The following is a 27,426-nucleotide window of genomic DNA, read 5'->3' on the forward strand; positions in this document are numbered from 1 at the left end:
GAACTCGCAGGGAAATGTAGGAAGTTTTGGGGTTTGGGTTTTTTTAATATTTTAATAGTAGTATCTCCACCTGGTGGTAGGATGTTTCACTCTAAAGATTAGAGTGAGCACACATGCACGCACACACTCCCCAGAAAGGTCATTTGTGTTTCCCAACACTCTTTATGCTAGTTTACAGAAATACTTATAACAGCAAAATAATTTTTCTAAAATCAGCATTTCTCCCATTGTCATCCATCACAAGAGTGCTTATTTACCAGAATATTCACAAGACTCATGTAAAAGCTCCCTTTATAGAGAAAATTAGTTTCAAGTAGCAGCTCCTAGCTACACCTTCAAGTAAGAGAGTTACAGCACTGTTCATCATCCTCGTGAAAAAAACGGGCCCTACAAAAGCTATAACCAAGAATGCTTGATTATACTGCCAGGTTCCTACTGTGAATTAAGAATTAGGTACCCAATGCCTACATGCAAAGTATTTTTCTTTACTACTGATTAGAGAGATTAACAGTTCTCTTTAACTGGCCTAATCAAGTCTTTACTGGAATACATTGCTAGCCTGTGCTATTAGTTTTGAAAACAATAAACAAGGAATGGAAGTAGCCATTTCCTACAACATACATGTTCATTAATACGATGTATGCCTACAGATATCTGTGACTACAATGAATAGAAAGCCATCCCTATAGATTGAATTGAGAAGTATTCAGAATGTTACGGGATATAGAGTGATGCTTAAAAGACAGGAAAATATTTATACTATGTAAACATTCAAGTATAAACAGGAAGTTAAATCAAGTATTACATTGCAGTTTAATGCAGTTGTTTAAGCCAGCATTACTGTCAAAAGCAGCATTCCCCTAATCCTCATCCATATGCATAACCCTTGGCCACCCCCCCCACCTTCTGCTGGCACAAGGTTGCAATGTCACCATGTAGTTCACGAGAAAAGGGAACTTAACCAAGATGAAAGACGTTACAAAAAGTCTTAAATTTGTCATGAGACTAATGCTAGAAAAAAAGCTCAAATAAACTTCCAAAATTCTGACCATGCATTTAAAAATACTTCCAGACTAAGATGAAGACAACTATTTACAGTATTTCTAAATTTTTATTTATGTTATTGTGCCATGCTTAAACTGCTCGGCCTGGTACTTGTATGATGTAGTACAGTCCAGTAAGAATTAGCATGTGAGCAAAGATGAGGCAGAAACAGTTATGCAACACAGTTTGAATAAAGCTCTGAAGAATTAATTTTCTAAACATGAATTTATGCTACCTATTATTTAGAAGAAATTCTTACAAGTCACAGAATCACAGAATCGTATAGGTTGGAAAAGACCTTTAAGATCGAGTCCAACCGTAAACCTAACACTACCAAGACCACCACTATACCATGTCCCTAAGCACCTCATCCAAACGTCCTTTAAATACCTCCAGGGATGGCGACTCAACCACTTCCCTGGGCAGCCTGTTCCAATGCTTGATAACCCTTTCAGTGAAGTAAAATTTCCTAATATCCAGTCTAAACCTCCCCTGGCACAACTTGAGGCCATTTCCTCTTGTCCTATCACTTGTTACCTGGGAGAAGAGACCGACCCCCACCTCTCTACAACCTCCTTTCAGGTAGTTGTAGAGAGCGATAAGGCCTCCCCTCAGCCTCCTTTTCTCCAGGCTAAACGACCCCAGTTCCCTCAGCCACTCCTCATGAGCCTTGTGCTCCAGACCCTTCACCAGCTTCGTTGCCCTTCTCTGGACACGCTCCAGCACCTCAATGTCCTTCTTGTAGTGAGGGGCCCAAAACTGAACACAGTATTTGAGGTGTGGCCTCACCAGTGCTGAGTGCAGGGGGACAATCACTTCCCTGGTCCTGCTGGCCACGCTATTTTTGACACAAGCCAGGATGCCATTGGCTTTCTTGGCCACCTGGGCACACTGCTGGCTCATATTCAGGCAGCTGTCAACCAACACCCCCAGGTCCTTTTCTGCCAGGCAGCTTTCCAGCCCCTCTTCCCCAAGCCTGTAGCGTTGCATGGGGTTGCTGTGGCCCAAGTGCAGGACCTTGCACAATTGCACTGTTCCATTTACATGGACATTTCACCAGCTTCAAAGCCTATCAGTTCCAAGTATTCAACACTCATTCAACTTTTAGCTCAGTTCTAGGAAGAAACAAATTCCAAAACCTTGGTAATATGTTAAACAGAGATACTTTATTCAACTTTATTTCCACATTGACACAATTACAATTGTTTTCCATACAAATGTAGACTAGACCCCTAAGAGACTTGGGTTTGTTCCTACAAGTTGTAAACAAGCAAGACTATCCATATTAAAACAGTTTTCTATTTGTTAAAAAATCATGTAAGAAAATTTAAGCTGGTTACACTATCTTAACACCACAACTAACACATTTAACAAGAATCCCCTTCTGAATAAGAAATCTAAATGAAGGAAAAGAGTACCAATAAGGAGTTTTACTGCATCCTTCATTCTCTGAGTGCTTACATGATCAGCTGGGCTATGTTCTTTTTTTGTGTGTGATTTTTTGGTTTTCATTTGTTGGTTTTTGAAGACTTTTTTTAACAAAACTGTTCTTTTCTATTAAAAATGTTTTATAGCCTTGATTGTGCCATAGGAAAAAAAACCAAACCTCTCCAGTATAAAAGAGTTCATAGTATCAAAAATGTCTTCCCCTTCCCCAACAGCACCTAAATATAAAGAGGTCAACAGCAATGGGGTAGTCTAAAGTGGCATAATCCAAGAAAAATTGATCCCCAAAACACAATGGAATATTTCTATTCCAGCAAGGTTTCCATAAAAAAAGACTGGCATATAAATCTGGAGGACAGGTACATTTGTACTGTTTCAAATAGTACTATTTGAAATATAGTTCAAATAGTACAAATTGAAATAGTACATTTGTACTGTTTGAAATAGTACATCATTCAGAGTAAACAATTCACATCCTGCGAGAAAGTTACAGATACTTCTTTTACAAAACTTCTTTTTCAGTGGCAAAGGAAGTTAAGGCCATCAGACTCGCAGCTTAAGAATTCACATACAGAAAATACAAAAATACGTTGTGCTTCTGAGAAAGGTCTGTTCTGTAGGCAAGGATTACCATGATTTGAGGAACCTGGCTGACTGGAAGTTTACATGAACACACAGTTTCTGTTAGATGTCCTTCGGCCTGCCTGTTATGAATAGAAAGAAAGAGTCATTGTTGAAAAAAATTCAGCAGTAAAAGATTCAGCACTCAAAATATACTGTACATTTTTAATATATGAAATTATTAGCCTGCTATGGTCTAAGCAAGAGTCAGCATGCAAAGCTGTACAACCTGTTATACCCCTGTAAGTAAAAGAATCCTAGATATCCTTTCTTATGAGAGGACAGGTACCAGAAAAACACAGCTTAAATAATTAACATATTTGACATACTCCAGTCAAAAAGCATCTCTGAGTTTAGACAGGTGGTGAATACTGCAGGGAGCATATACACGTACCTTGAGGGTTTTTGTCTAAGGAAATCTAATCTCTATAACATTTTTGTAAGTAAAGCTACTAAGACACACACTTCAGCCGAACTACACAATCCCAGAAACAACAAGAGCAGCTGGATGCACTTCAGTACTTTTTGCATAACCGCAATAAAAACCTCACTCTATATTAAATGCCACAAACTTATGATTCAGTTATAGGCCAAAAACCATGGTTGCCAAAAATCATGATTTCCAACACAGACAGCTCTCTCTGATTTTTGGCTGTTTACATGTGCACACTTAATTACTGTTCTATATTATCTTTGCTAATTGACTTTAAGCCATATACTAACTGAAACGTAGCTAAGTCTTAGGCAAAGTAGCAAACTTGAATGTTGCATTACAGGAGCTTATGTTTGTTACATTTTCCCCCCACTTTTTTTTTGTAGAAGAACTGGTCAAAACAGTAAGGTTTTGATAAAACTCAGAATGTGAACAATCAACTGTGTTATATCTCAGTATGTTCCCTTATATTTCAAAACATTTTATACTGTCACTGCCTTCAGAGTTGCATTCTTCAGCATGCAACAGATTTTCTCTGATAGAGGAAATGAGAGATTTGGAGACACTATCAGAGAAAATGTGAGATTTAAGTTCTCAAAATTTTAGGTAAGTATAGGTGTACCTGCTTAAGCCAAACTTTAGCATAAACAACTGGCCTGGGGGAAACCTTATCAGGAACAGAGTTTAAGAAAAAAAAATTCCCCAAATCTTTAAGCTTTAAAACGTTCTTTTAAGAAAAATCTACTACTCTCCATCAAGGGAATATGCAAAGTAGTATTTTTTTACAGTGGTTTTAACAACACAGCTTCATGCTTTCATTCAATTACTGATAAAGCAAAAATAAAAGAACACCCACACCCAAACAGGTACAATGTTTTTCCAAAAATCCATGACTTAGATATCTGGGTTTTTCAACCTAAATAACCTTGTTAACCTAAAACAAGATACCTGCTGGTGGTGAAGGTCTTCTTCCTCCACAGCTTCAGCTGGTTCTTCCTCAACTTCCTCCTCTTCCCCTTCACGTATAGTTGTTCTAAAGACAGTGCTTCTCTGAGCAACCTCCTGCAACAGAGTTTTATTTTTAAGATTTGACTCCTCTGAAGATCTGGCACAAATCTATTTAGATTTTGAGAAATGGAAGTTCCAGCTGTTGGGAAAGCTACTTGTACTGATTTTGTCTATATACTTTACATGTATTGCTATATGCATAAACAGTATTCATAACTCAGTTTTAAATAGATAGTTTTAAATCTCTCAATGATTAAAAAGTCTTTCTAACAAGACACTCATGTTCTACCAAAATTTGCTTTTTTTATATATTTAAATATTTTCTTTCAATTACAAGGTGGTGTAGCGACTGTCCTACCCAAAGTTTTAACTGCCACCTTACCAGAATTAATGCCTCATTGCTTAAAGTGAGTTTAACTGTAACATTCCTAACCCCCCATAAACACACAGTTTTAAGAAAACTAATTTAAGAGACAAATCAGTGAAGAGGTTACCAAAACCTTTTCTTTTCAAAGCATATTCTAAAGACATTGCCCAATTTCTGGCATGAGTGCAGTGTCTGAACAAGTCATTTTTCTACTACTGCTACTCAATATAGGGAAAAAATTTCACACGCTTCAATAGATGGCATTCCTAAATTGCAGTTAAGACAGACAGGGGTACAGTATGCTTGGTTGGAAAGCAAAAAGAAAACTTTACTAAATACTCATGTGCATTCATGTGTAAAGTCCTAACAATGGTTCTACCTCCATCTTTATAGGGGATGGCACCACAGAAGGACAAGTTTAAACACATCTGAGGTTACTTTACCTCTCCCTGAAAATTTTTCAGTACAACTTTCACATCTTCACCAGTGCCCCAAGAATTCTGGTTCTTCCAGATGAGGTCAGTGGGAGGGCTAGCAGTTACTCCAGCATCTGCAGCCCAGATCTGTTAAAAGTAGTAACAGATGAGCATTATTTGCTACTCTTATACATTTCCATGTTATTTATTGAGTTAATGTATTCCATTTAAGTGACACTGGTGACTCCTCCAGTTAAGAAAATACAAATCGCTGCCTACCTACTTCCAGAATTTCTTACAATAAAACACCCCTGTTTTTTAATGCAGAGACTTTTGAATATGTAAATGCACCTGTTTATGGTCAAAATTATTGCTCCATATAGAAAGTAAGTTTCTGAAAAATGTGGCTCTGTCCAGTCTCTTCCCAGCAACTGATAGAACTAATGCCCAATACAAATATAGGTGATTATTTTCTGAACATGTACATAGAAAGGACAAAACTAAAAACCTTCTATCTTACCAACATATGCAAGTTGGCCTATAGCCCATTTCAACTGAACAGCTGAAGCTTGACAACTTACTGTAACAGTTTGGCCTGCCTTTAGTATGTATCTTGAAGTATATCTGTAACTAGCAGAAGTGTTTCCTATTTTTCGGATCATCTCCCAACCTCCCATAGGTTGATCCTAATAAAAAGCAGAAAAAATTTCTATCAGCAGTCATTTTCTGTTACACACGTAGGGTATTTTATATAAGGCCATGAGGCACATAAAACTTTCAGTAAAAACATTTATTGTCACTTGATCTTCAGCATATAGTTAGAATCATTTTAGTTAAATTCACCTTACTTCTTATTTCAAGTTAAAGCTTAATACATCCTGCTTTTCAGTTCTGATGTTGTATTAACTAATGTTTATAACTTGCACCAGTTTTGTTATAGCTTGGTCCAGAAAAATACATAAATAAACATTAAAATCTCCTTACAAATATATAATACTTTTTTGAAGTACAGAATGACAAGCAGGCTTCTTAAAAAACAAAATATTCCTGTCAGTCATCTTAAAATGTTTCTACATATGCACACCTCCAACTACATATTCCTTTGCAAGACCTACATTATTTTTTCCTTTCAATTACCTTTTGCCTATCAGCTACTTGAAAAGCACTAGCAAATCTAGTAGAAGAACATATACAAGTCATCATTACAGAATGACTGTTTCAAAACAAGAGTAGATCTTTTTTAAATTCTCCCACCAACAGACAGTTTCCAAGTATTAAACAGTTACCACTGGAGTCTGAAAACAAACAGGATCATCTAAAATAAAGATCATCTAAACCAATCTTATTTATCTTAATGGATGCTGACATTCAGTTGGTCATTGCAACAAAATGTACCATAAAGAGGAACTTATATATTTTCTATCTATTTTTATATATATATATATAAGCTGTCAAATACTTATGAAAATTCCCAAGTACAGCTTATTACACTGCACTACAGACAGTTGCTCAAATCTAGATCCCTGGCAAAGTGCTATAACTATGAACCCTCCACGGCTACTGGTAACAGAACTGACAGTCCTTCCATGGAACAATGAATGCGTAGTTAAATTAAATAAAAGGGTGGGAAATCCACATGGTACACAAAGTGGTGGAGAAAAAAAATCCCATAAGCTTGAAAAACTCAAAAAGGAAAAAAATGGCAGGTCCTGACTCACTACAAGTAGTCTTTGATTTGTCTGAATTTAGTCATCTAAATGCTTAGCTGTCTAGACCAAGACAGTTGCCAAGGTTTCTTCCATTCAGTAAATGAAGTCAGCACTCTCAGCCAACACTCCAGACAGGTAATTAAGGTACATATGTGATACCATCTGGAGGAGTCTGTCCATCTCTTCATTGATTAGAGAGGACTGAGACACTTGGAACCAGACCAATCTCTGTCATCTTAAACATCAAGATGAGCTGCCTTTTAGTGAAGGTAAAGGATCTGATGACATTAGACAAAGCCTACGTGCCACTGAAAAAGAATGCAACTAACACTTCTACGTACAGCTGAGGCACAGACAGCACAGGAGAAGGCAAAAATTACTCAGACCTCCTCTGACATCAAGGGTGCAAGAAATTAGGTCTTGTAATTCTGGTGTCCTAATGAGACAATGCTCAACTCTCTCTTCCCCCAGACAAAGGCTTTAAGAAATTATAGTCCCCAGTCTCCAACCCATCCTGTGATGAGTTTCAGAACTGTATATAGTATGGGACTTTTTTTTAAGCAGAAATTATAAGTAATGTTGGGGGGGGGAGAGGGGGGGCAAGGGGGGAAATGTACTGAATATAACAGTTAGCATCATTCTGAGGGCAAGACAAGGAAAAGTTTTGATTATTACTTAAATGAAGTACCCTTTGATAAATAGGTATGTGTGTTCCCCCCAGTACAAACTCCAACCTATTCATAGAATGAAATAGAATATTTCTATTCTAAGAATTGAAAGGAATAGCCATCAGAAGTGGCTTTGGCATGGGAACTGAGGACTCCTAAAAACCGCAGATGCTTCTCTAAATCATAATTTTCCTTCTTCCTCAGCTGCTATATGCAAGTACAAGGGACACAGGCAATTAATTACATTTAGAATGATTTTGCATCAGTACGTATTTCTTTTGGGGCTTTTTAAGGCAGAGAAAGTTCTTAAAAGGCTTCTAAAGTAGGAAATAGTGCAAGCAGACATTAGGCTATCAATGACTATTATCTGTAAAGCTTTACAGGCAGATCACTTGCAAGGTAGATCTCTGAAGAGCAATATAACACTGTTGGGTGGGCAACATAGCAATAAAACAATTGCTATGAAAAGCATTAAAAATCATTAGGAAGAAATCATAATCAATCCAGAATACTGTATGAAAGTTTAGTTTGTCACACACTAGTTTTAGTGATCTCTCTTATACAGCGTGCTTTAGCTCCAGGGTCAACATGAAGCCTGAGGGCAGAAAGGGTGCTGAGGATGCCTTCTACGTCTAATCAGCCCATCGTAAAGTCATGATGTATGTGCATTTTCAAACCTGTCCAGAGGTGTTCTTCAAGCGGATGAATTTTCCGTCAACGTCTATCTCCTCAATAGAGACATTTCCAGTGGCAGAAGCTGAGTGGGAAATTCTAACACTACTGCTGGCTTCAGATTCCTCCACATCAATCCTCCTCCTCTTCCTTCGGGTTGTATGCATACTATGGCTTGATGAAGCCTGTGAAAGTGTCACTCGGGAAGATGGGATTGGAGAAAGTTTCAACCTATATTGAAGAAAGGAAGAAATATGCATACATTGCACCTTGGTTTTACTTTTTTCCCTTCTCCTCTTCTTCCCATAGAATTATACAGCAAAAAGGTAGAGGAATATAGTAAACAAAGCATGTTACAGGAAAAAGTGAAGCCTTAGGTACTTTTTGAAGAATTGAATAAGATGTTGTCAAACAGCTGGTTAATGCTTTTGGAGCATAGAATACTGATGGACTACTACATTAAAATCATAAAGGCATCTCTATGCATTTGTTAAAGACTACTTGTTCCATCTACCCAGGAACAGAAAGAAAAACTTAGGGGAACTTAAGCCATTGTAGAAAATTTATGTAAAAACCCCATGGCACAAGAGCTTTTGCTGTTTCATCCCCACACTTGAAAGGAATCAGCCTGGACCAGTAGGATGTCATTCAGAAAACAGTGAAGTATCAAACTACTTTAAGTGACAGCTGTAACTTATCAGATGAAAGTTCTCAGTATTGCTGAACTCTGGGGTCAGATGGGGAAAATACAGCTAGCTAATAAGCTGGGCAATCATAACAGCTATTACTTTATTAAAATTATTCTATACTTAAAGAAATTTGGCTAACAATTAAATAACACTAACTCTGAAAAAGAATAGTAACCATGGCACCAAACAGACCTACAAATGTCAATTCATTACATCCTCAGTGCTGAATCTTAATAGAAGAATGGTATTTGTTCCCTTGAGAGCTATTGGTCTGGTACTCAAGCAGCTTGGTCTCACGGACTTAGAAGTGTGTCAGATAGGAGTGGGCAAAAACAAACAGTGCCCTGGAAACTGGAGTAAAGCACTTAGTGAATGCATTCCCAGTAAGAACTGCCTTTTAACCTGAGACAGGTAAAGGAAGCACACAGATACCAGCATTTGTTGCCACATTCTTTCATACCTCTCCTCTTCACCCTCCAGCAGTTGCCGGTATGCATTGATTTCCATATCAAGTGCCAGTTTAACATCCAGAAGTTGTTCGTAGTCATTCAGCTGCTCCTGCACGTGACTTCTTATATCTGCTATTTCCTTCTCTTTCTCAGACAGTATTTTGCGATAGTCTTCTCGTTCCTTGGCAAAGTTTTCCTCAAGCTCTTGCACTCTGTCTTGCCATGCTCTACACTAGAAAGCATTGAAAACAGTGGTGCAAAGGACAGCTCACCCAAACCTCCATGCACTCTGCTATTCAAGCAACATGGAATTCAAAACATTAGGTTAAGCATCCTCCCCTCTTTCTGAATCCAGACTCGCTCATATTCAACTTCCTGTTCTCCACCTCATCTCCTACAAACATAACACCTTAAGTTCCAATGAAACCTACAACATACTTTGAAAGACAACTACTCGCTCAATTTTTCTGAGATCTGAAGATATGTTACTACACCTGAATTTATTCAGTTAAGAAAAATTGAGCTCAAGAGTCAAACCGTTTAAGATGTGCTGGACAGGACAAAGAATCAATGTGCAGCTCAGTGTACTTCAGAGCCTGCAGTAAGTAATTGCTCTTTAACTTTCAGATGTCTACTTCCTGCTTCAGTTTACTGCTGCCAATTTGGAATTTTGGGAGTAAGTCACTAAAGGAATAGGGGTCATTGTCAGTGAAAGCCTGTCTGCCTGTTATCAAAGCCTTCAAGGCTTGCTGAAAGTCCAGCAGTAACTGTTCCATGAAGAAAGCTAATTTGTCACATACTTTAAAAATTACATTAAGCCACCAGAACTTAATATTGTACATACAGAATGGAATGCTTATCAAAGAAAGGCCAAGTGACAACAGCTTTGAGGCTTACTTTCCCTGAGCATGCCTTCTTCTGTTTGATAGTCTCTTGAGACTTTTTTTTTTCTAATTAAAAGACAGACACAGGAACCAATGCCCCTCAACCACTTTGTCTGGTTAAGTCACCAGGTTTGCTATGCAGGCATTCTACTTAGGAAGTCATCATAGTCCAGAGACAATGAAAACAGGCAGTCTAAAAGGCTGACACAGAGGACCAGTGTAACTGGTCGTCAGTGTTAAAGAGTCAGATAAGGAATTTAATAAAAGGAGTTGAGTGTCACATGGAAGATCCCAGTGGAAACTATTACAGAGCTTAGTATTGGTAACTCAAACTAGACCAGCATCAGTGGTAAGAGTTGTCTTCTTCCAAGAGAACAAAGCTAAAGTTAGTGCTAGCAAATGGAAAACAAAACTCTACTGGTTGACATCACTAGCACTACCAAAAAACTCCACAGCAGCAAATGGGTTTTTTGGTGAACAATTACAGTCAAACTGGCAGAAGTTGATTTTGGTAGCCCTGAAGTTAACAACCAACACCTCTGCAAATTCAGAAGCAAATTTTCTGAACCTAGCTGTCCCTCCCAAGTCAGCAACAGAACACAGGTAATTAACTAAAGTAAGAAGGAAAAAAAAAAACTCAGAAACAACTGTTGACTGAACCACCAAAAGAAAGATGATGGTAATTTAAAGGCAGAAATAAGATCTAAATAGACAAAAAACTCTCAATCCAATTCTTGTGTAACCTCATGCACATTCATTACATCACCTGATCTTTTCCAGAGACTCCTATGTAACAGGAAAACTGGGAAGACTCGTAATAGTATCTGCAAGGTATTTGGGAAATTATGAAATAGCGTCCCTTGCATTTATAGTCTTCACTTGAAATACACAGAATTTTGAAGTCCTACAAGACTCTACTGTACAGGAGGAACACAATTCAAAGTGTATTGCAGAAAATATCAAAGCCGAATATTACTAATATTTTCTATTAAAAAAAATGTTTTGTTGCATTTTCAACTGATTAGTAAGATACAAAAGCCCATTTCAGAACCAACTCCTAACATTTTTCATTTTCACTCTAGATTTTCCACTGCAGGGCACATGACATTACTCCCATCAAATAAGCTAGTACTGAACATATGGCTTGTCACAGGTTGTGTCATACTTCTATGGGTGTGATCTATGTGCTCTGTGATCTGACTAAGTATAATTAGTTTCTGCTCAAGACCCTGCTCTACAAATGCTCAAGTACAGTTATTTGATGTATTTTCTCAGTCTCATATTTCATCCTAATGCTGGTAAGACTTTTCTTTTTTTAAAGAGCGTTCTAGATGCAAACTGGATCTAGGATGAAAAGAGACACCAAACAGACAGAGATTGCATATTCCAGCTCTGGCTTTGAATGATGCTTTGTGGAATCCTATTCTAGGCTGTCCAATTACTACAGAACAGAACTAAATTGCCTAGAATGTCAAGAACTTTTAATACAGAGCTCTTGTCTAAAATTGTCCCATCTAGCCGCAAAAGTTTCCGCAAAAGCCAGTTAACAGTACCACCTTTCAAATACTCACTCTGTAGCAGGATACTGCACAAAAAATTCAGCTTTGTTGAAAGGAGACGTTAAGAAATTTGAAAAAGTACAGAACAGTAGAACAGAAGAACAAATTCAAGTCATGATGCTGAACATTCTTTCCCTTAACTTGAAAGTCCTTTAATATGAAAATCAACAACTGTAATTAGCAAGACTGAAGAGTCACAGCTTGTTACCTCTTTCTGAAGACTGGCGACATGGGAAGACAGATTACCAATTCGTATGTGGCTTTCATTCAGTTCTTCTCTTATTGAGTTGGCTGCAGTATTGCTCTTCTGAGAGGACAGTCTAGCATTCTCAAGCTGCAGCAGATCAAGTTAAGACATCAGTTTCAAGGTAACTTTTATTAAAAGAAAAATGAGTCACTAAAAACCACACAACACTAAGCTGCGAAGCTGCTCTCTGTAGCTCTAACACAATGAAACATCTCTTTCTTTAGGGGGTTAAATATGGTGGCTCAATTGCTATGCTGGATTGCCCTACCTGAAATCACAATCCTCTGAATATTTATTCTAGGATTAAAAACTTAAAAATTTTCCCTTGTATACATTTACTGAAGTTGGACTGCTAAATTCAGTTTTCATGCTGGCCAATGTTTAGCTTTATATATTTAATTACTGTAGCACTGTTTTTGAGTATGCTTAAATAGAAGCTAAACTGATATTACCAATTCTCAGAAAACAAGCAAACTTACATGAATTTTCAGCCAACATAAGCAAACTGTAATGTGCCTTCAGATTAGAGTACCAGTGCCATAAGTCACTACTACTGTTTCATTCTATCACAACTTCAGGCTCAAATAATTATCTTTTTAAACTTGCTACATCACTCCTGCTGAACACTACCACATCCACTTGAGCAGCACCACAGACTTATTGAACTTGTAGTTGCAGATGAAATGGAATCTAATAACAACTTTTTTAAAATAAGAGTCCAAAAATACAGAAACAGTGTACATGAAGAGAGGGAACAAGAAAGCCTCAGTTATGAAAAGAAAGATTTTTAGACTAAAAAATTTTTTAAAAATATTTTTGGCTAGATCTTATTTTAAATAAGTTTTTCCAAGTCAGATTGAAGCCCTGAAGATAAGCAACTGCAAACTGTTGAGACTGAAAAGACTGAAAACTATGCTAATAAACTCAGTTTGTATCAACTTTTCTGCTGTAACATCCCACCTTATTTTCAAAAATATTAACTGCAACAAGTATAGCCACAGAAACCAGGTTCAGTTGAGACAGAATCCCTCCTGAGAGAAATGCTGAATCGTAGTAGAGAGAGGAAATTATGAAGTATAACTGATTTCAGCTTGAGTATGCTTCCTCTCTAGAGGAGCGAAAAGCAGAAATCATTGGGTGTGGTAAGACTTCCACGTTTCGTACAGGACCAGAGGACTCAGGATGCTGTCTTCTCAGCAAGCCCTGTTATGAAATAATTTTTATACAAAATATAGGACACCTTTTGATCACCAAGACTACATTACAGCTGCTACATAATAACACAAACTTTCCTTGAATTCATAGTAATCCCAGTACTAATCACTTTTTCCCTGCAGTTCACCTTCACACAGTGCTTCCTACTATTATTGTACTTCTTGAGGATTAAACCTGCTCCCAAAATGAGACCTCAAAATGCAGATTCACATTCAAAAGCATGGTAATTTTAAAGCAAGCTCCATAATAAAATCCTCTGAAACACAAGTAATTAGGGTATCTTTCCATTAAATAAAACAAAAATAAAGCACAGACAACTGTATGAAAAGATGTTCTCACTTTGGCCTGATAAGTCTGGTTAAGCTCTTGTTTGTACAGCTTCACTTGTGCATCATGCTGCTCTCTTATTTCATGAAGGGCTTGGGCCAGTTTATGTTCATATTCAATTTGACGCCCAGAATCAACCTCAACTAAGCGAGTTTCGTGTTTCCGTTTTGTTTCCTTCATTTCCTAAGAAAAACAGAAAAATAAAATAACATTCAGTAAATATGAGACAAAACAAATTTAGAAGACTATCTGCTGAGCAGATAGCGATGCAGATTTTAGCTAGCCTTGTGGATCAGCATTAAATTAGTTTGTTTGACATTGAAACTTTCAGTAGAATCACAAGTAGAAACACAGGGTCATTTCCCCAGTCTGCATGGTACCTTATTTTGCAATAGCCAGTCATTGAAATAAGAGCTAGGATACCATCAGCATGTAAAGTCACATTTACTTCTGAGAGCTATCTGCATTTTCAACAAATACACCTCAGTATGATTAGATTTTAGAAGTACATCCCCCCTTTCTTTAGGTATCTTCTATGCTTGCACAAAATGAAAGTACTGTGAAATTAAACACTCACTTTCAATAACCTAACAAGTATTTCCCCCACTTATTTGTATGCTTGCCTGTGGTCTCTGGAAAAAAGGATTCCAACAACATGAACAAAGCTGAAAATACAATTAGCAAGGAAATGTGCACATAGAACAAAAGACAGTATGGTTAGGTACATTTGTTACTGCTCTAAGGTTCCTCCTGCAAAGCCTCAAGTACTACAAGTGAAAGGGAGAATGGCAAGAAAAAGCTCTAAAAGACAAATATTTATTAATTTCTGTTTCCATTATTCAAAAGCATCCTATTAGGAAGTTCTGAAATTAAAAACCAGTACAGGTCCATAGCATCTGTTTAAGTGCCCTTCTCCACTTTATTTCTCATAAAGGGATTATGTAAGAAATTACTAACCTACTTTCTCCTTACTATGAGAAGACATGTACATTGCAATAACATGGCCAGAATTTAACACGAAACAACGTGATACATGAAGCTATTTTATCACAAGAGCTCTGAGTTAACATCATTTTTCCAAGAAAAAAGTTGGAAATCTTCCAGCTAGAATAGAGATAAACCCTGGTGAGTGGGAATTTAGACCAGACGACTTCCTGAGGTACCTCCCAACCTAAATTATTTTAGTATTCTAGAATGACCCCCCAGTTGTCTTCTTCCCTTTTAAAATGTGAATTCTTGAGACTAAAGCATTTACCTCCTCGTACATATTTTTACGAAACTCCAAGTCTTCTGTAAGACTCTGGCATCGGTTTTCAAGATCCACTTTCTGCAAAATTTCCTGCGCAAGCCGCTCTTTAGCAGCACTTAAAGATGCTTCAAGCTTTAAGAAAAAGAAATTAAAGAATCAACACAACAATGATTATGTAGCAGAACTCACATAACACAATGACCTCCGCTACCTAGAAGTACAGCTAACTACACATTATGGTTGAACTTGATGATCAAATCCAATCAAAAAGACACCACTAATGTATTTCCCCCCTGGCTTTTGCAATTGCTTGCACAAGTGAGTTCTAGGTATTTCACATTGGTAACTAGCATTAAAAATTATCAATTTTCCCTACAAAACTTCAGTTTTCCTACATGGCAAATACCAGTTTCCTGGTCTCCTCAACTAATCCTCTTGAGGTAGTGTTGCTTAAGGTCACAAACCATGTGTTTCAAAGGGTTAACAAAACTAGCATAAGATTTTTTCTTCATCTTTGTTCTATCAGATGCCCAGAAGATGGAGAACCACAGGCAGCACAAAAAGGAAGGCAGAGAGAATCACAAACTGTTACTTGTCAGTTAATTGTTATCTGTATTTGTGAAGTCATCTCTCCCCTGAAACAGTCCCACAATTTGTCAAGTTTATTTTGACTCTTGACCTGCTTTCTTCAATGTAAGTACCATCCCTTGCAATTTCAGTGTCTGCAATTTTAAAAGCACTCTATTCCACCATTCATATTATTAATAAACTGAACAGTACTGGACACAGATGCCTACTCAATACTGCTCCCTGTGTTGACTGTGAACCACAGTTTTTTCTAGTTGTGACTAGATGACAGGTTTGCATCCATTTTTTGGCTACAAAGTTGCATTTTACCACAATGCCAGCTCTTACTATGGATGTATTATCTATAAAAAACACCTCATTTGCTGACAGAAGCTTGATGGTTAAATATTTCTTCTTCTCACCTTTACCATTGCATCTTTCAAATCTGTTACTTCTCTCACTAGAGTTTTCTGATCGCCAAGGGCTGTGGCCAGTGCAGCTTCTTTGGAATGAAGTGTTGCATCTAACTCCTTGATTTTGACCTGGGCTCCATTAAGATCGGATTCCTTTTTTGCGTAGCTGGAATAAATCAGAGGAAGTGGTAAGAAAGTCTAGAAATGCCCCCAAAGTAGACTGCTGACTAACAGAACAAAGTGTAATTGAATTTAAACTTGAGAGACACCCAACAAAAACATTTTGTCTTGGCTTAATTTACTCTGATTTAAATCAACTCCTTAGTTCTGGCTTTCTCATCTGATATAACAATAGCTTAATATTTTACTTGTGTAGAAATCTAAATATAGGAGAAACTTAAGAGTGTCAAAAGAGTCTGAGAGGCATACATGGAAAGGGGAAACTATGTGTTTATCAAAGGCACCTTTTGTTTTCTCTTTAGTTAGCCACTGTAAAAATGTACTACCTTCACCAGAATCTTAATAGAAAGAAATGAGTTCTCCCATCAGAAGGCTCTTTCCATAGGGTGGAAACAAGTTCATTGCCTTTTATCCATGCAGGAACTTGTGCAGATCCACTGGCTGGACTGCAAATAGCCCATTTCCAATTAACAGACCAACTTCTCAATGAAAATTGATGTTCGCTACCTATAAGCCAGTCCTCCGTAAGCAGAAGCTGTAGCATAGTGAACCGCTTTGCGGCACCCTTCTAATAACACATAATGGCAAAGTTCCACAGATCAGAGGAAAGATACCCAAATCCTGTCTGTCAGACAACAGTCTGTGCCATCACTGAAACTGCACTGGTGCAGAGGTACAAGTATCTTTTTCTTTACAAAAGCAAACACACAAGCTTTCCAAATTACCACTCAAATTAGTTTTCACATCTACACAAGCAGTCAAACAGTTTCTAGGGTTTTATTCCCTAAAACAGCATATGCAAACAAAGAAGTCAAATTAGAAAAGTAAAGTAATGCCACATAAACATAAACCCACACTCTTCAGCCTAAATGAATTATTCCCAAATAACGCTATAACAGGCTACTATGAAAAACAGGGGAAAGGAAAACCATACTCAGGAATCAAAATGACTGTTGACCTTTAGATGGCACAAGCAGCTGTGTTTAAATGCATAACACAAGTTCTTCCACCTTGAAGTTGATTCTTCTTATCTCTGGGATACCCACATTTCCCTAGTAAAGGCAGTAGCATGTAGAAGTTCTAGATGTTTATAATCAAACTATGAACATTTTACAGGAATAGACAGATTCAGGCTCAATAAGACAACAGCTAGCACATTCTTCTTCAGTTTTCACACTTCTCTTTGCAGAAGTGAAAAAAAATACTGGAATTCACAACACTAAACTGAGGAGACTGAAAATTGGATAAAGATTCTTAAGAGCAAGATTTGAAAGTGTTAAAGCATTAATACATTCACTACTTTTTAAACCACTGTACTGCTTATAAGAAACAATAGCAATGCTTCTCAGCAAAATGAGACTAATGCAAAATCAACACACAATTTTAAAAGGAGAGACTCTCAAATTTAAAAGATGCTTTTCCAAGATTACATGCAAGCGTATGCAAATAGCATTGTGCTCAAGAGGTGTGTGCACAAAGGCTTGCAAAAAAACCATCTGTAGAAATAAAATTAACATTTGGCTGTTGTAGCACTAGAGCCAGAAGATGGCAGGCTTTACATAACAGACTTAGCACTAGCTAATCCGGCTCCTGTTGAGTAACACCACGCTCACTGAAGTGGTAGACTGCAAGAGCCTGTGACATGCAGACTCTTCTGTACTCAACTTTTTTCATTTCTGCTGCTCAGTGCCATCCAGTCCCTCCATGGCATTTTACACACCACTTCCTAGACCCAACAGTTTAGAGCAGTTGGGTCCACAGCTCAGACAAGAGCACAGAATTTATGTTTTGGCCATGTGGGCTCCTACCTCCAGCTCTCTGCATTATTCACTGGAGGCCTCTGCCTTGTCCCTCCCCTCCCACCCAGACCTGTAGGAACTTCAGCACGCAAGGAAGCTGTACAGCAGAGGAGGAAAAAGAAGAGAGGAAAGTTGTCTTGCTATGGTAAATCTGTAATAAAAATCTCTCCATGACCTATTGGGAAGTATGAGGGCCCACATGAGGCCTTTGCTGTTTGATCACTGCTGGAGAAAGTTTTATTCAAAACATGGAGAAACTGTTTCACACAGGCTCTCATAAGACTTCATGCTGAAACCAAGCCTACCAACTTGGATCCTGAAACTAGAAAGTCCCACATACACAGGGCCATAGTGTGCTACCCCCACTCTGCCCTCAATTATCCCAGACTCCAAAAGAGGAAGACTCCACACATACCTTTAAAGTTGCTTTGGTTTTTAAAATTTTTAATGCAAACACCTCTACCAATTACAAACTGGTAGGCAGCTGAAAAGAGAGCTCTTGTAATTGGGGAGGCAGAGAAAGAGATGTATAAGATGGACTAGCAACAACAATATGATTAAAACCCAATACACTACCTGTACCACTAAATTAGGCATTACCAGTTAATCAGCCCAAAGTACCTTCCTTGCTTGTTTGCAGCAAGATTGGCTGTGAAGCCGTCCTCTAATTTAATGCAACTGAAGTCACAGAAGGGGGAAAAAAAGAATTAAAATTAAGCACTATTAGTTGTTAGTGTTATGAGTTGTCTAACCAGCAGAAAGCTCATCCAAACACTTCAAACGCTGAAAGGCAGATGTAATCTCAGCAACCCAGCAGTGTCATCCCAGCCCTAAAGGAATATGGGAAAGAAGTGAAACAAGATCAGAAAAGCCTCTGTGAATTATGAAAACAAACACCAAATGTACACAACATATACTTCACCCTTACACCTAGTAATTTTTACCAAGAAGAACTTCAGCCTCTTGAGAATAGCTAGCTTTTTCCTCCTCAGAAAGCCAAAGCTACATCTCAAAACAACAAATAAAACTCAAACACCTTCCTGTTGTAGTGTTCAGAAATTAGCCAGAACTGTACTCCTTCAAGTAGTTTGCCTCATAAAAGAAAAATAAAAGCAAAGAAATAATTGCTGACTTGCACTTTCAAAGCAGCAGCTCATTTTTCTCTGTTGACTTCAAAGTACATGGAGCATCTTATCCATGGAATTGTAATTTATTTTAAAATAGTGTAGAACTAGGACCTGCCCAAAAAAAGAGCTAGTTCCCATTCATTTTTGCTGTACTTCAGGGAAAACTTGCACATCAGAAATTTAACCCACAACATTTAACTCATATAGACACTACAGAGTGTGAAGAACTGTCTCACTCCTACCTAGCATTACCAGCACAGCTCTCATTAATGGAGTTGCAGCCACGTATACTTTACAAATGGCTCAACACACACCACAACAACAATCTGCTTTCCCCAATACACTCCCAACCACTCAAGCAAGCTGACAGCAGTAAGTGTTCCACAGTGTCACTCTCGGGAGTACCAGTAACCCTGTTAGCTGCAGTACATCTGCCCAGCTCACCATTAAACAAGCTAATTTCTCATAGCAGATGCAGTCTAGCTGAGGCACAGATTTCTAAGCAGGTTAATTTGCTCACCATTCCCAAAACTGAATAACCTGTAAAGCAGAGTAAATCAACTCACAAACAACTATAAAGTATTGTGGTTACGTTGTGTCTGGTTACCTGCACTAGCTCATTTAAAGCTAATTCAAAGCTCTCAAATACAGATACCAAGCAGCAATCATTGCTTTGGTGAGATTACCTGGACCACTTGGTTTGCAGTTCAGCAAAATGGCCATGTCACTGAACAGCTCACTGAAAGAGGCAGGCTCCCTTTTCATGCTCTTGCACAATCACCCTTCTTCCCTCAACCCTGAGGTTCACAAAATAACCTAGAGTTTCCTGTAATCTCCTTAAGTTTCTTGTTAAGTTAGTAGAAAAGCCATGCAGCAAAAAAAAGATAAAAATAATTCTCTACCAGTTTAATAAGTTGAATTGGCCTTCTGGAGTCCGACAAACCATGCACCTAATGTGAGGTAAGCAGGAAGACTGCTCCTTTCAGTCAGTAGTTAGGTCTCAGGTGTAACTTAAGAGTTCCTTTGAAACTGACCAAGTGTAGGATTCCACCACCCTACAGGAGATTTTTCTCACCTCCCACACCCACTCACTCATTTCTGCCAGTACTTACAGAGTCAGATCACAAAGCTAAGCACTACCAACATTAACCAAACCTTCCTCAAAAAATATTGGTTTTCAGCCAATTCACAACATAGATACAAGTGTTGTAATAAATGATAATGCAGCCTATATTTACATCTGTATAAAATTACTTGGTACTGCATATTGAGCTGGTTTTCCACTCCAGTTGTAGAGAAAAATGAAAAATCAAAGAAACAAACTATAGTCATTAATGTTTTAGGTTTTGTTTAGCTAGCAGTCAGTTTTCCATGTTTTTTCCCCCTCAGGTAGACAAAACAGTACAGCTATGTTTTGCAAGGAAGTGATTTACAGTAACATAAGAAACATCTGTCTAAAAGCATTCAAGTTTCTGTATATAGATCAACATGACAATAACAATAATTGGACAAGCTTACCTTTCCTGTAAATGAATGTATGTAATTTGGTTTCAACTTGTTTCATGTCACCCATTTTATTTAATTGAACACAGTTGGTGAGTGTTTGAAATCAACACTAAACATACATCATCTCTAGCCACTTCCTGCTCAACAGTAACCCTTCTTGAAGAGCTCAGTCAGCCAGGTGAATCCCACTTCTCTGACCAGCAACCTAGGCAGAATCTAGGCATATATGCAGTGCATACATATCAAGTCACTGCCCATTACCATGTTATCATTACATGTCCACATATTTGAGACCACCTTTAACCCTACAGCAAATCATTCCTTGCATTGTTATGTCCTACACTACATGGAAGACACTCCTAGATAACTTAAATTATATTCTTACATTTCAATTGCTAAATTATTGTGCAATAAGTTAATCACTCCCCTCCTTACTTCTCTGGGTGGTCTCTCTACAGTACCCAGTAGAACAGTGATAAATTTCAGATTAAAGCTCAGTAGTTCCCCAGCCACCAATCTTCACCTCACTTCCCAAGATCACCTACAATACTGAAAATATGCTTCGAAAAGTTTCAAGTCAGCTTCCTCAAAACAGTTCCTCTAGCTTATTACAGCATACCACATATGCACCACAGGAAACCCTGGAACAGCTGTTACAACTTTGCTTGCATTACCACAACATGGTTCTTCTGAGTAGTTGCTCTGGGTACAGAGCTGCAGAGTGTCACACACTTGCACAGCAATTCAAGCCATAGGCTGATACCAAGCTATTACTGATATTTATTTTACTGCCTAATCCCACCACAGAAATTCATTTCAGAATATAGATGAGAAGGAAGACTAATTGAAGATACAAAGCAAGAGAGCCAGAGAAATAATCTCTTAAATACTAAAAATGCATAAAACTAGTTCCTTGCCACAATTACACTTACTATAGATACTTGCACTCTATAAAACACTTGATGATAATCAATGACCATTATATCCTTTACCAATATCTTCAATAAATCACATAATTTCCTTCAAAGTTACTTTTATCACATTGTCTCCTCTTACAGGAAAGCAGATGTACTCCTGCATTGGAAAACTGCCACAGTGAAATCTCAGCCTGCCAAAGACAAATGTAAACAAGGAGTTTCCTAAATGAACTAGTATTAACACCAGCTCATGCTTCCTAAACAGTGCAATTACCTCGCATGACAGATCAGGATACAGACAAGTCCAGCTAGGGATTTTCACCTGCTGTACACTTAAATAAGTCCTCATAATGAACATTCACCTCACCAATGGAAATCTATCCTGAAGCTTGACCCATAAGCAGACTGAGTAACACAACAGTAACAGTAAGCCTGACTTACTGAACAGCCCTTGTTCAACATTACTAGGTAACACAGCTGTGCCAAACTTCACAATGTAAACTGTTGTTACATTAATTGCTCAAGTTACATATCAGGATTTTTTCTCTACCATTTTGGCTCTACAGCTCTCCCTGGCTTGCAGCTATTGCAAGTGATGAAAGCACGACACACTCCACCCAAAAGCAGAAACTTAATCCAGTCTGTAGGATGCTAGAGTGATGGAGCTATTCAGAGCTCTACTCTTGCATCTGCCACTTAAATGATGACATTATGAAATGCCTAAGAATCATGTCTTTCACTACTTTGGCTGCATTGCCTATTTAGCTCTTTTCTCAAGGAACATGAGATCTGCAGAATCTGAAGTCCCAGCCAAGGCCACACTGCTCTGTTGTAGGAAGGGCACTCTACCTAAAATTAACAGATACAAGTTTGGTGCTAATTGCATCATCATACACTTTGAGACTTTAGCTGAGGATCCAGCTATTTGCAGGCAACTACCTGGTTTCACCTTCATTATTCATGAGCAAGTCCAGCAGTTGGAAATCCATTTGCACAGACATTTTTTCTATGTAACATTAAAGCTTACATGCCCAGAATGTCTTTAGTCCTCCACTCACAGGCAGATCTTCATTGAAGCCATAATTCCTCACCTCACCACCATCAATTTGAATCTGATGATTACCTGATACCCCTATTTGAAGGGACTGTCTCCACAGTAGCCTAGCTACCAGCCACAGTGATGCCACTGCTATAGTGGCATATATAGCCACTGCTTTAAACAGTGATGAAGGCACACTGTACACTTGTGAATCCCAGCCGTTCTCCTAGACAACTCTCTCAGGCCAACAGGGCCTGTACTACAGCATGGTGAACATGATCACAGCCGGTTTTCCAGCCAGATCAGTTTCCAGTTTCTCAGTTCAGTTCACTGTGCAGTCACACAACACAGAAAATGGGTGGTTATTGGAAACAAGAGGAAGGATTCTGAAGTTCCCAAGACCAGTTTCAATTAGCAGCATGAGCTTAGGTTGTTGAACTACTGCTTATGTATTCTACAGCCTTTGAATGCAGAAACATGGCAATCACAATTGAGCATACTATTTAAAGGAAGGAATGAAGTAGAGGGCTCTCTCTACAATAGCCATCACCAATTGGAAAGCATACAATGAAGTCTTCCCTAATCAGGAAAGAGAAAATGAACTGAAAATGTTGTTAAATTACTAAGTTCTCCTAATTCTTTCACAAATTAGGGAAGAGACAAGATCTCCTTCTTCTCCACCTCCTAAGAGCTATCCAAGAGTTCTAAACGCCTAAACTCAAAAGTACATGGATTTTTTTCTACAATACAGTCTTGAGATAAGAGATTTATTTTGGCACATCTCCATTCTCCCCGTCACAAGCCTCCTTTTACTTTTGCAATCATGCATATAATTTCCCCGTCCCTTCCTCAGAACAGAAATAGGGATGCTGGGTTTTTTTCACCTCACTTTTTTTCCCTAGTTCTAAGTTTTGAAATATCAAAAGAAGCCTTCATATTTATTTAGCTACAGAAGTACCCACTGCATGGCATGCACTCTAGAAGTACAGTATGCAAAAGTCCACTACATATAGCAGTATCAACTATAGAAACAAATGCAGTTTTTCCTGAGGGATTAAAAATGTGAACAGAATAAGCTTCTGGCACTTAAATTCAGGAAATCACACTGTATACATAAGACAGAAGTCAGAAAAATCAGAAAATCCAACAAATAGGTGACTGGACCTTAAAATTAATTTTGATAAAGAAAGAATAAGAAAAGTCCTACAGCACTTTGAAAGTAACTAGAAACTTGAGTTTGATGCACTAATTAGGCAAGGGACTTAAAGATGATGACTGAATAAAAATAAATGGATAAAGCACTTCATGTTGTACTACCTAGACAAAGCAGAGTTGCACATGTGTCTAGGGAAACAAGAATAACACCTGCAAAAATATTCAAATAGCACAGGAAGGCCAGCTAGACGATGAATTATTTTGCCCAATGTCAACCAACTAAGCAGTGAATCATCTATGCTCCCTCCACAGACCCAGGACATCTTGAGAGCAATTTCTCCTACCATTTACTTCCATTGACTCTAAAGGGAAGCAAATACCTAGCCACCACTAATCTGACTCTTAGGATGTCACTACCAGTATACTCAAGCCAAGCAAACAGTTTGCAGCTTACCAAACAACACAGTCCCAACTGGGCCCACTTCTCTCCCTTGCTCTCAGTCACCTCCTATATACAAGTCCTGGTACTTCTCTGTTGACAGATAACTAGATCAGCAGAAGAAGTGAACATCTTTCTGCCATTTTAATCATTTAAGTTAGCTAGCTGAGCAACCAGGACACCAGTCAGAACCATAGGTAGGACAGTGATGGGAACGTATGGCACTGTTTGCTTCTGCAGCAGCACACTGCTAGATCAGCTCAGCTGTGCATCCACCAGCAACCTTTCACAACCAAGAGCAGATGAGGCAAATCTCACTCCAACAACCAGGATGAGTACTTTGCAAAGAAGGGCAAGATAAAGTTTACTCTGCAAGAATCTAACAATAGCACCAAACATGCCAGAAAGCTCCCCTTTTTTTTCAGATGGCTCTGTTAGCCAGACCCAAACTACTACAGTTACTCTACCCATATTTAAACTAAAGCCAGTGCATACACCAGCTTTCAGCACTTCAGTTTTCTGAAAGGGCAAGGAAAATTCTGTTAAGAGAACACACATTCTCATTGCATCTTGCAAACTAAGATTTTTTATGACTACCAGTACTCCTGTGCACACTTGTGCAAAGTGTTTTAAGAGTATTTTTGTTACATTTTAATATGACTTAACAGCTTTAAGAAAGAAGCCATCAGGGAGTGCTCTAAATCAGGTGAACCCCCCCCCCTTTGTTCTTTTTTAAGACTTTGTAAACAAAATTACAGATAAGCTTCAATATTCCTAAGATATCCGTCTCAAAAATACTCAAAGACAACTTAAGAAACTGCACGCCATAGTAAGGTCTGCCACCAAACAACAACAAATAGCCACATACAAGTTTATGTAGAATCTAGTAGCCTTAAATAGTGTTAAGTGTTTGTTTTACTAAACCATTCGGGAGTTCTTGTCCTGAACTCTAGTCTGTATTCTGTGGCGTACAAAGATGATCTGAGACGGGTATTGACAATGAAGCAGTAAGACTTCATTCTTCGTAAGAGGTCATAGTTGCAGCACAAGAGCAATTCCCTGCCCCCCCAAAATCATCAGGTTTTTGCTAAGTATCACATCACAGGAAAACGTAAACAAGACTACAAAGAACTTCCATGTTCACATTATTAAGTGCCCTGATTACAGCCATAGAAAGGGAATCTACTATAGACTGCATCTTGAGCCCAACCCTCCACATACACTCTGTTGTCAGCTTCTCAGAAGAGTGTAACTTCCTCCATAAAGTCACTAAGAGATGGAAATTCCTGGTTTGACTTTCAAGTCATTTTGGTGCCCGTCTGCAGCTACACCATGATCTCCCTGTCACTGTCAATAATCTCTTTGATGCAAGACCTTCATGGACTACCAAGAATTAACCACAAGAACAACTAGACTCACTAATTAGAAGCTCATGGTTTGGTTTTGTTTTTTTTAAATAACATGTTAGGAACCCAAAAGATATTGGAGCTGTCTGCAGACGCGAAGTCAGCAATATGCTGGTTCACACAGGAAATAACTTCTTCATTATGAAAAATCAGGGCTGAGAGTGTATTTAACTGAAAAGCAAAATTAACAGGTTATACAATGGTAAAGCAAGATTAACAACTCCACTCTTTTTTTTTCCCAACATCAATCCATTGACAAACTTTGTGATCCCAAGATTAAAGTTAGAACAGTAAGTGGGCCAAACAGAAGAGTCTCTTTTGCTAATGGAAAACTACACTGGTGGTGGTGAAGGGTCATCCTGACTCAAACCCCGGAGCCCTCCAATCTCAGCTACGTGAGGGTGAAGCCGGGCGAAGTTTCGAGGGTGCCGCCAACACCGCTTCAGCCGGAGGGCTTCCTCTCCAGAGCGATGGGCACACGACGGCGGCTCTCCGGCAGCCGGGCGCCAGCCACCACCTTCCCCACGGGCGCAGCCAGGGGGGCGGCACGCGCGGCGGCGCTCCGGGGGCCGGGCCGCCGCCTCCCCCCGGGGCGGAGCGGAGCGGGGCAGCGCTGCCTCTCGCTCATTCATCCAAAGGCGAGGCGGCCGCCGCCGGGCTCTCCCCGCCCTCCCGGCAGGCGGGAACGGCTGCCACGGCGGGCACCGCTCAGCCCGGCCGCCGGCCCCGGTCCACCCGTGCCTCCCCCCCCCGCCCCGCCCCGTGTCCCCGGGGGCTCACCTGCCGAGCAGCTGCTCGTAGTCGGCACGGATTTTGCCCAGCTCGATCTGCAGCTTGGCCCGCTCCCGCGCCATGTCGTCCAGCGCCTGGCGGGCGTCGGCCAGCTCGGTCTCGTAGACCGCCTTCAGGTTACTGACCTCGCGGCCGCGCACCTCCTCCCGCTGGGTGACCTGCCGCTGCAGGGCGCTGTTCTCCGTCTCCAGGCTCCGCACCTTGTCGATGTACACGGCCAGCCGGTCGTTCAGCTGTCGCAGCTCTTCCTTCTCCTGCAGCCGGGACATGCGCGCGGGGCTCAGCACCGAGGGGCCCGCGGAGCTCCGGCTTCGTGAGCTCAGGAGGCTGACGGCTGACGGGACGGCTGCCATGGCACAACGGCGAGAGGCAGGAGCACGGCCCGCGAGAGAAGCGGAACGGGATGGTAGGAGGGAGACCGGGCGAGAAGCGCCGCGGCAGTGACGGCAGTGACAGCAGAACCGAGCCGAGAGCTGCAGTCGAGGTGGGGGGGCCGAGCCACGAGCAGACAGCGACCTGGCCACCACCGCCTCCAGTGCAACACCGCCACTCCACCGGCGCGCTCCGCGCCGCGATCAAATATGGCCGGCGCCCGTCCAGCCCCGCCCCCGCCCCTCCGCCGCGGCCGCCCACGTGGCCGGCCGCCGGCCAATCGCGATCCGAGGCGGGCCGGGCGCCGCGCTCCGCCGCCGGCTGGAGACTAAATTCAAAACCCGGCACCGCCCGCAACTGTCAGCCGGCGCGAGGGAGGGAGGTCGCGCCCCGCCCCGCCCCGCCCCGCCGCGCCGCCCCGCGCGGCTGAGGCGGCTCGGGCGCAGCGGCCCCGTCCTTTGTTGCCGCCGCCGGCTCCGGACAAAGGGAGCCGGACCCCGGCTTGGGGCGGGCGCCCTGGGCCCCCCGCTCCGCGCCCGGTGGGTCCCCACAGGGTGGGGGAGTGACAGCCGTCGCGCCGTCCCCTCGGCGTCCCTCCGCGTCCCTCCGCCGCCCCTCCGATGCGAGACAGGTTCCCCAAGGCCGCCGGCCTGTGCCCCCTCCCCCCGGGGCCTGCGCCCCTCGCCTCGCCCAGCTCCCCGCCGGCCTGCC

General features: G+C 40.3%; 1 protein-coding gene across 1 annotated transcript; it reads right to left on the reverse strand.

The window, feature by feature from the left end:
• Window positions 1-2,933: 2,933 nt before the first annotated feature.
• Window positions 2,934-26,787, reverse strand: LMNB1 (lamin B1). Its single transcript, XM_075527257.1, has 11 exons — window positions 26,332-26,787; window positions 15,993-16,149; window positions 15,010-15,135; window positions 13,767-13,937; window positions 12,174-12,299; window positions 9,534-9,754; window positions 8,390-8,615; window positions 5,917-6,021; window positions 5,363-5,482; window positions 4,493-4,606; window positions 2,934-3,194 (listed from the first exon to the last, which is right to left on the reverse strand). The coding sequence occupies exons 1-11, from the start codon at window positions 26,694-26,696 to the stop codon at window positions 3,153-3,155; spliced, it is 1,773 nt and encodes a 590-aa protein (XP_075383372.1). The 5' UTR covers window positions 26,697-26,787; the 3' UTR covers window positions 2,934-3,152.
• Between the last annotated feature and the right edge of the window lie 639 nt (window positions 26,788-27,426).

The sequence above is a fragment of the Mycteria americana genome, chromosome Z (assembly GCF_035582795.1).
Source record: "Mycteria americana isolate JAX WOST 10 ecotype Jacksonville Zoo and Gardens chromosome Z, USCA_MyAme_1.0, whole genome shotgun sequence".
Classification (NCBI taxonomy): Eukaryota; Metazoa; Chordata; class Aves; order Ciconiiformes; family Ciconiidae; genus Mycteria; species Mycteria americana.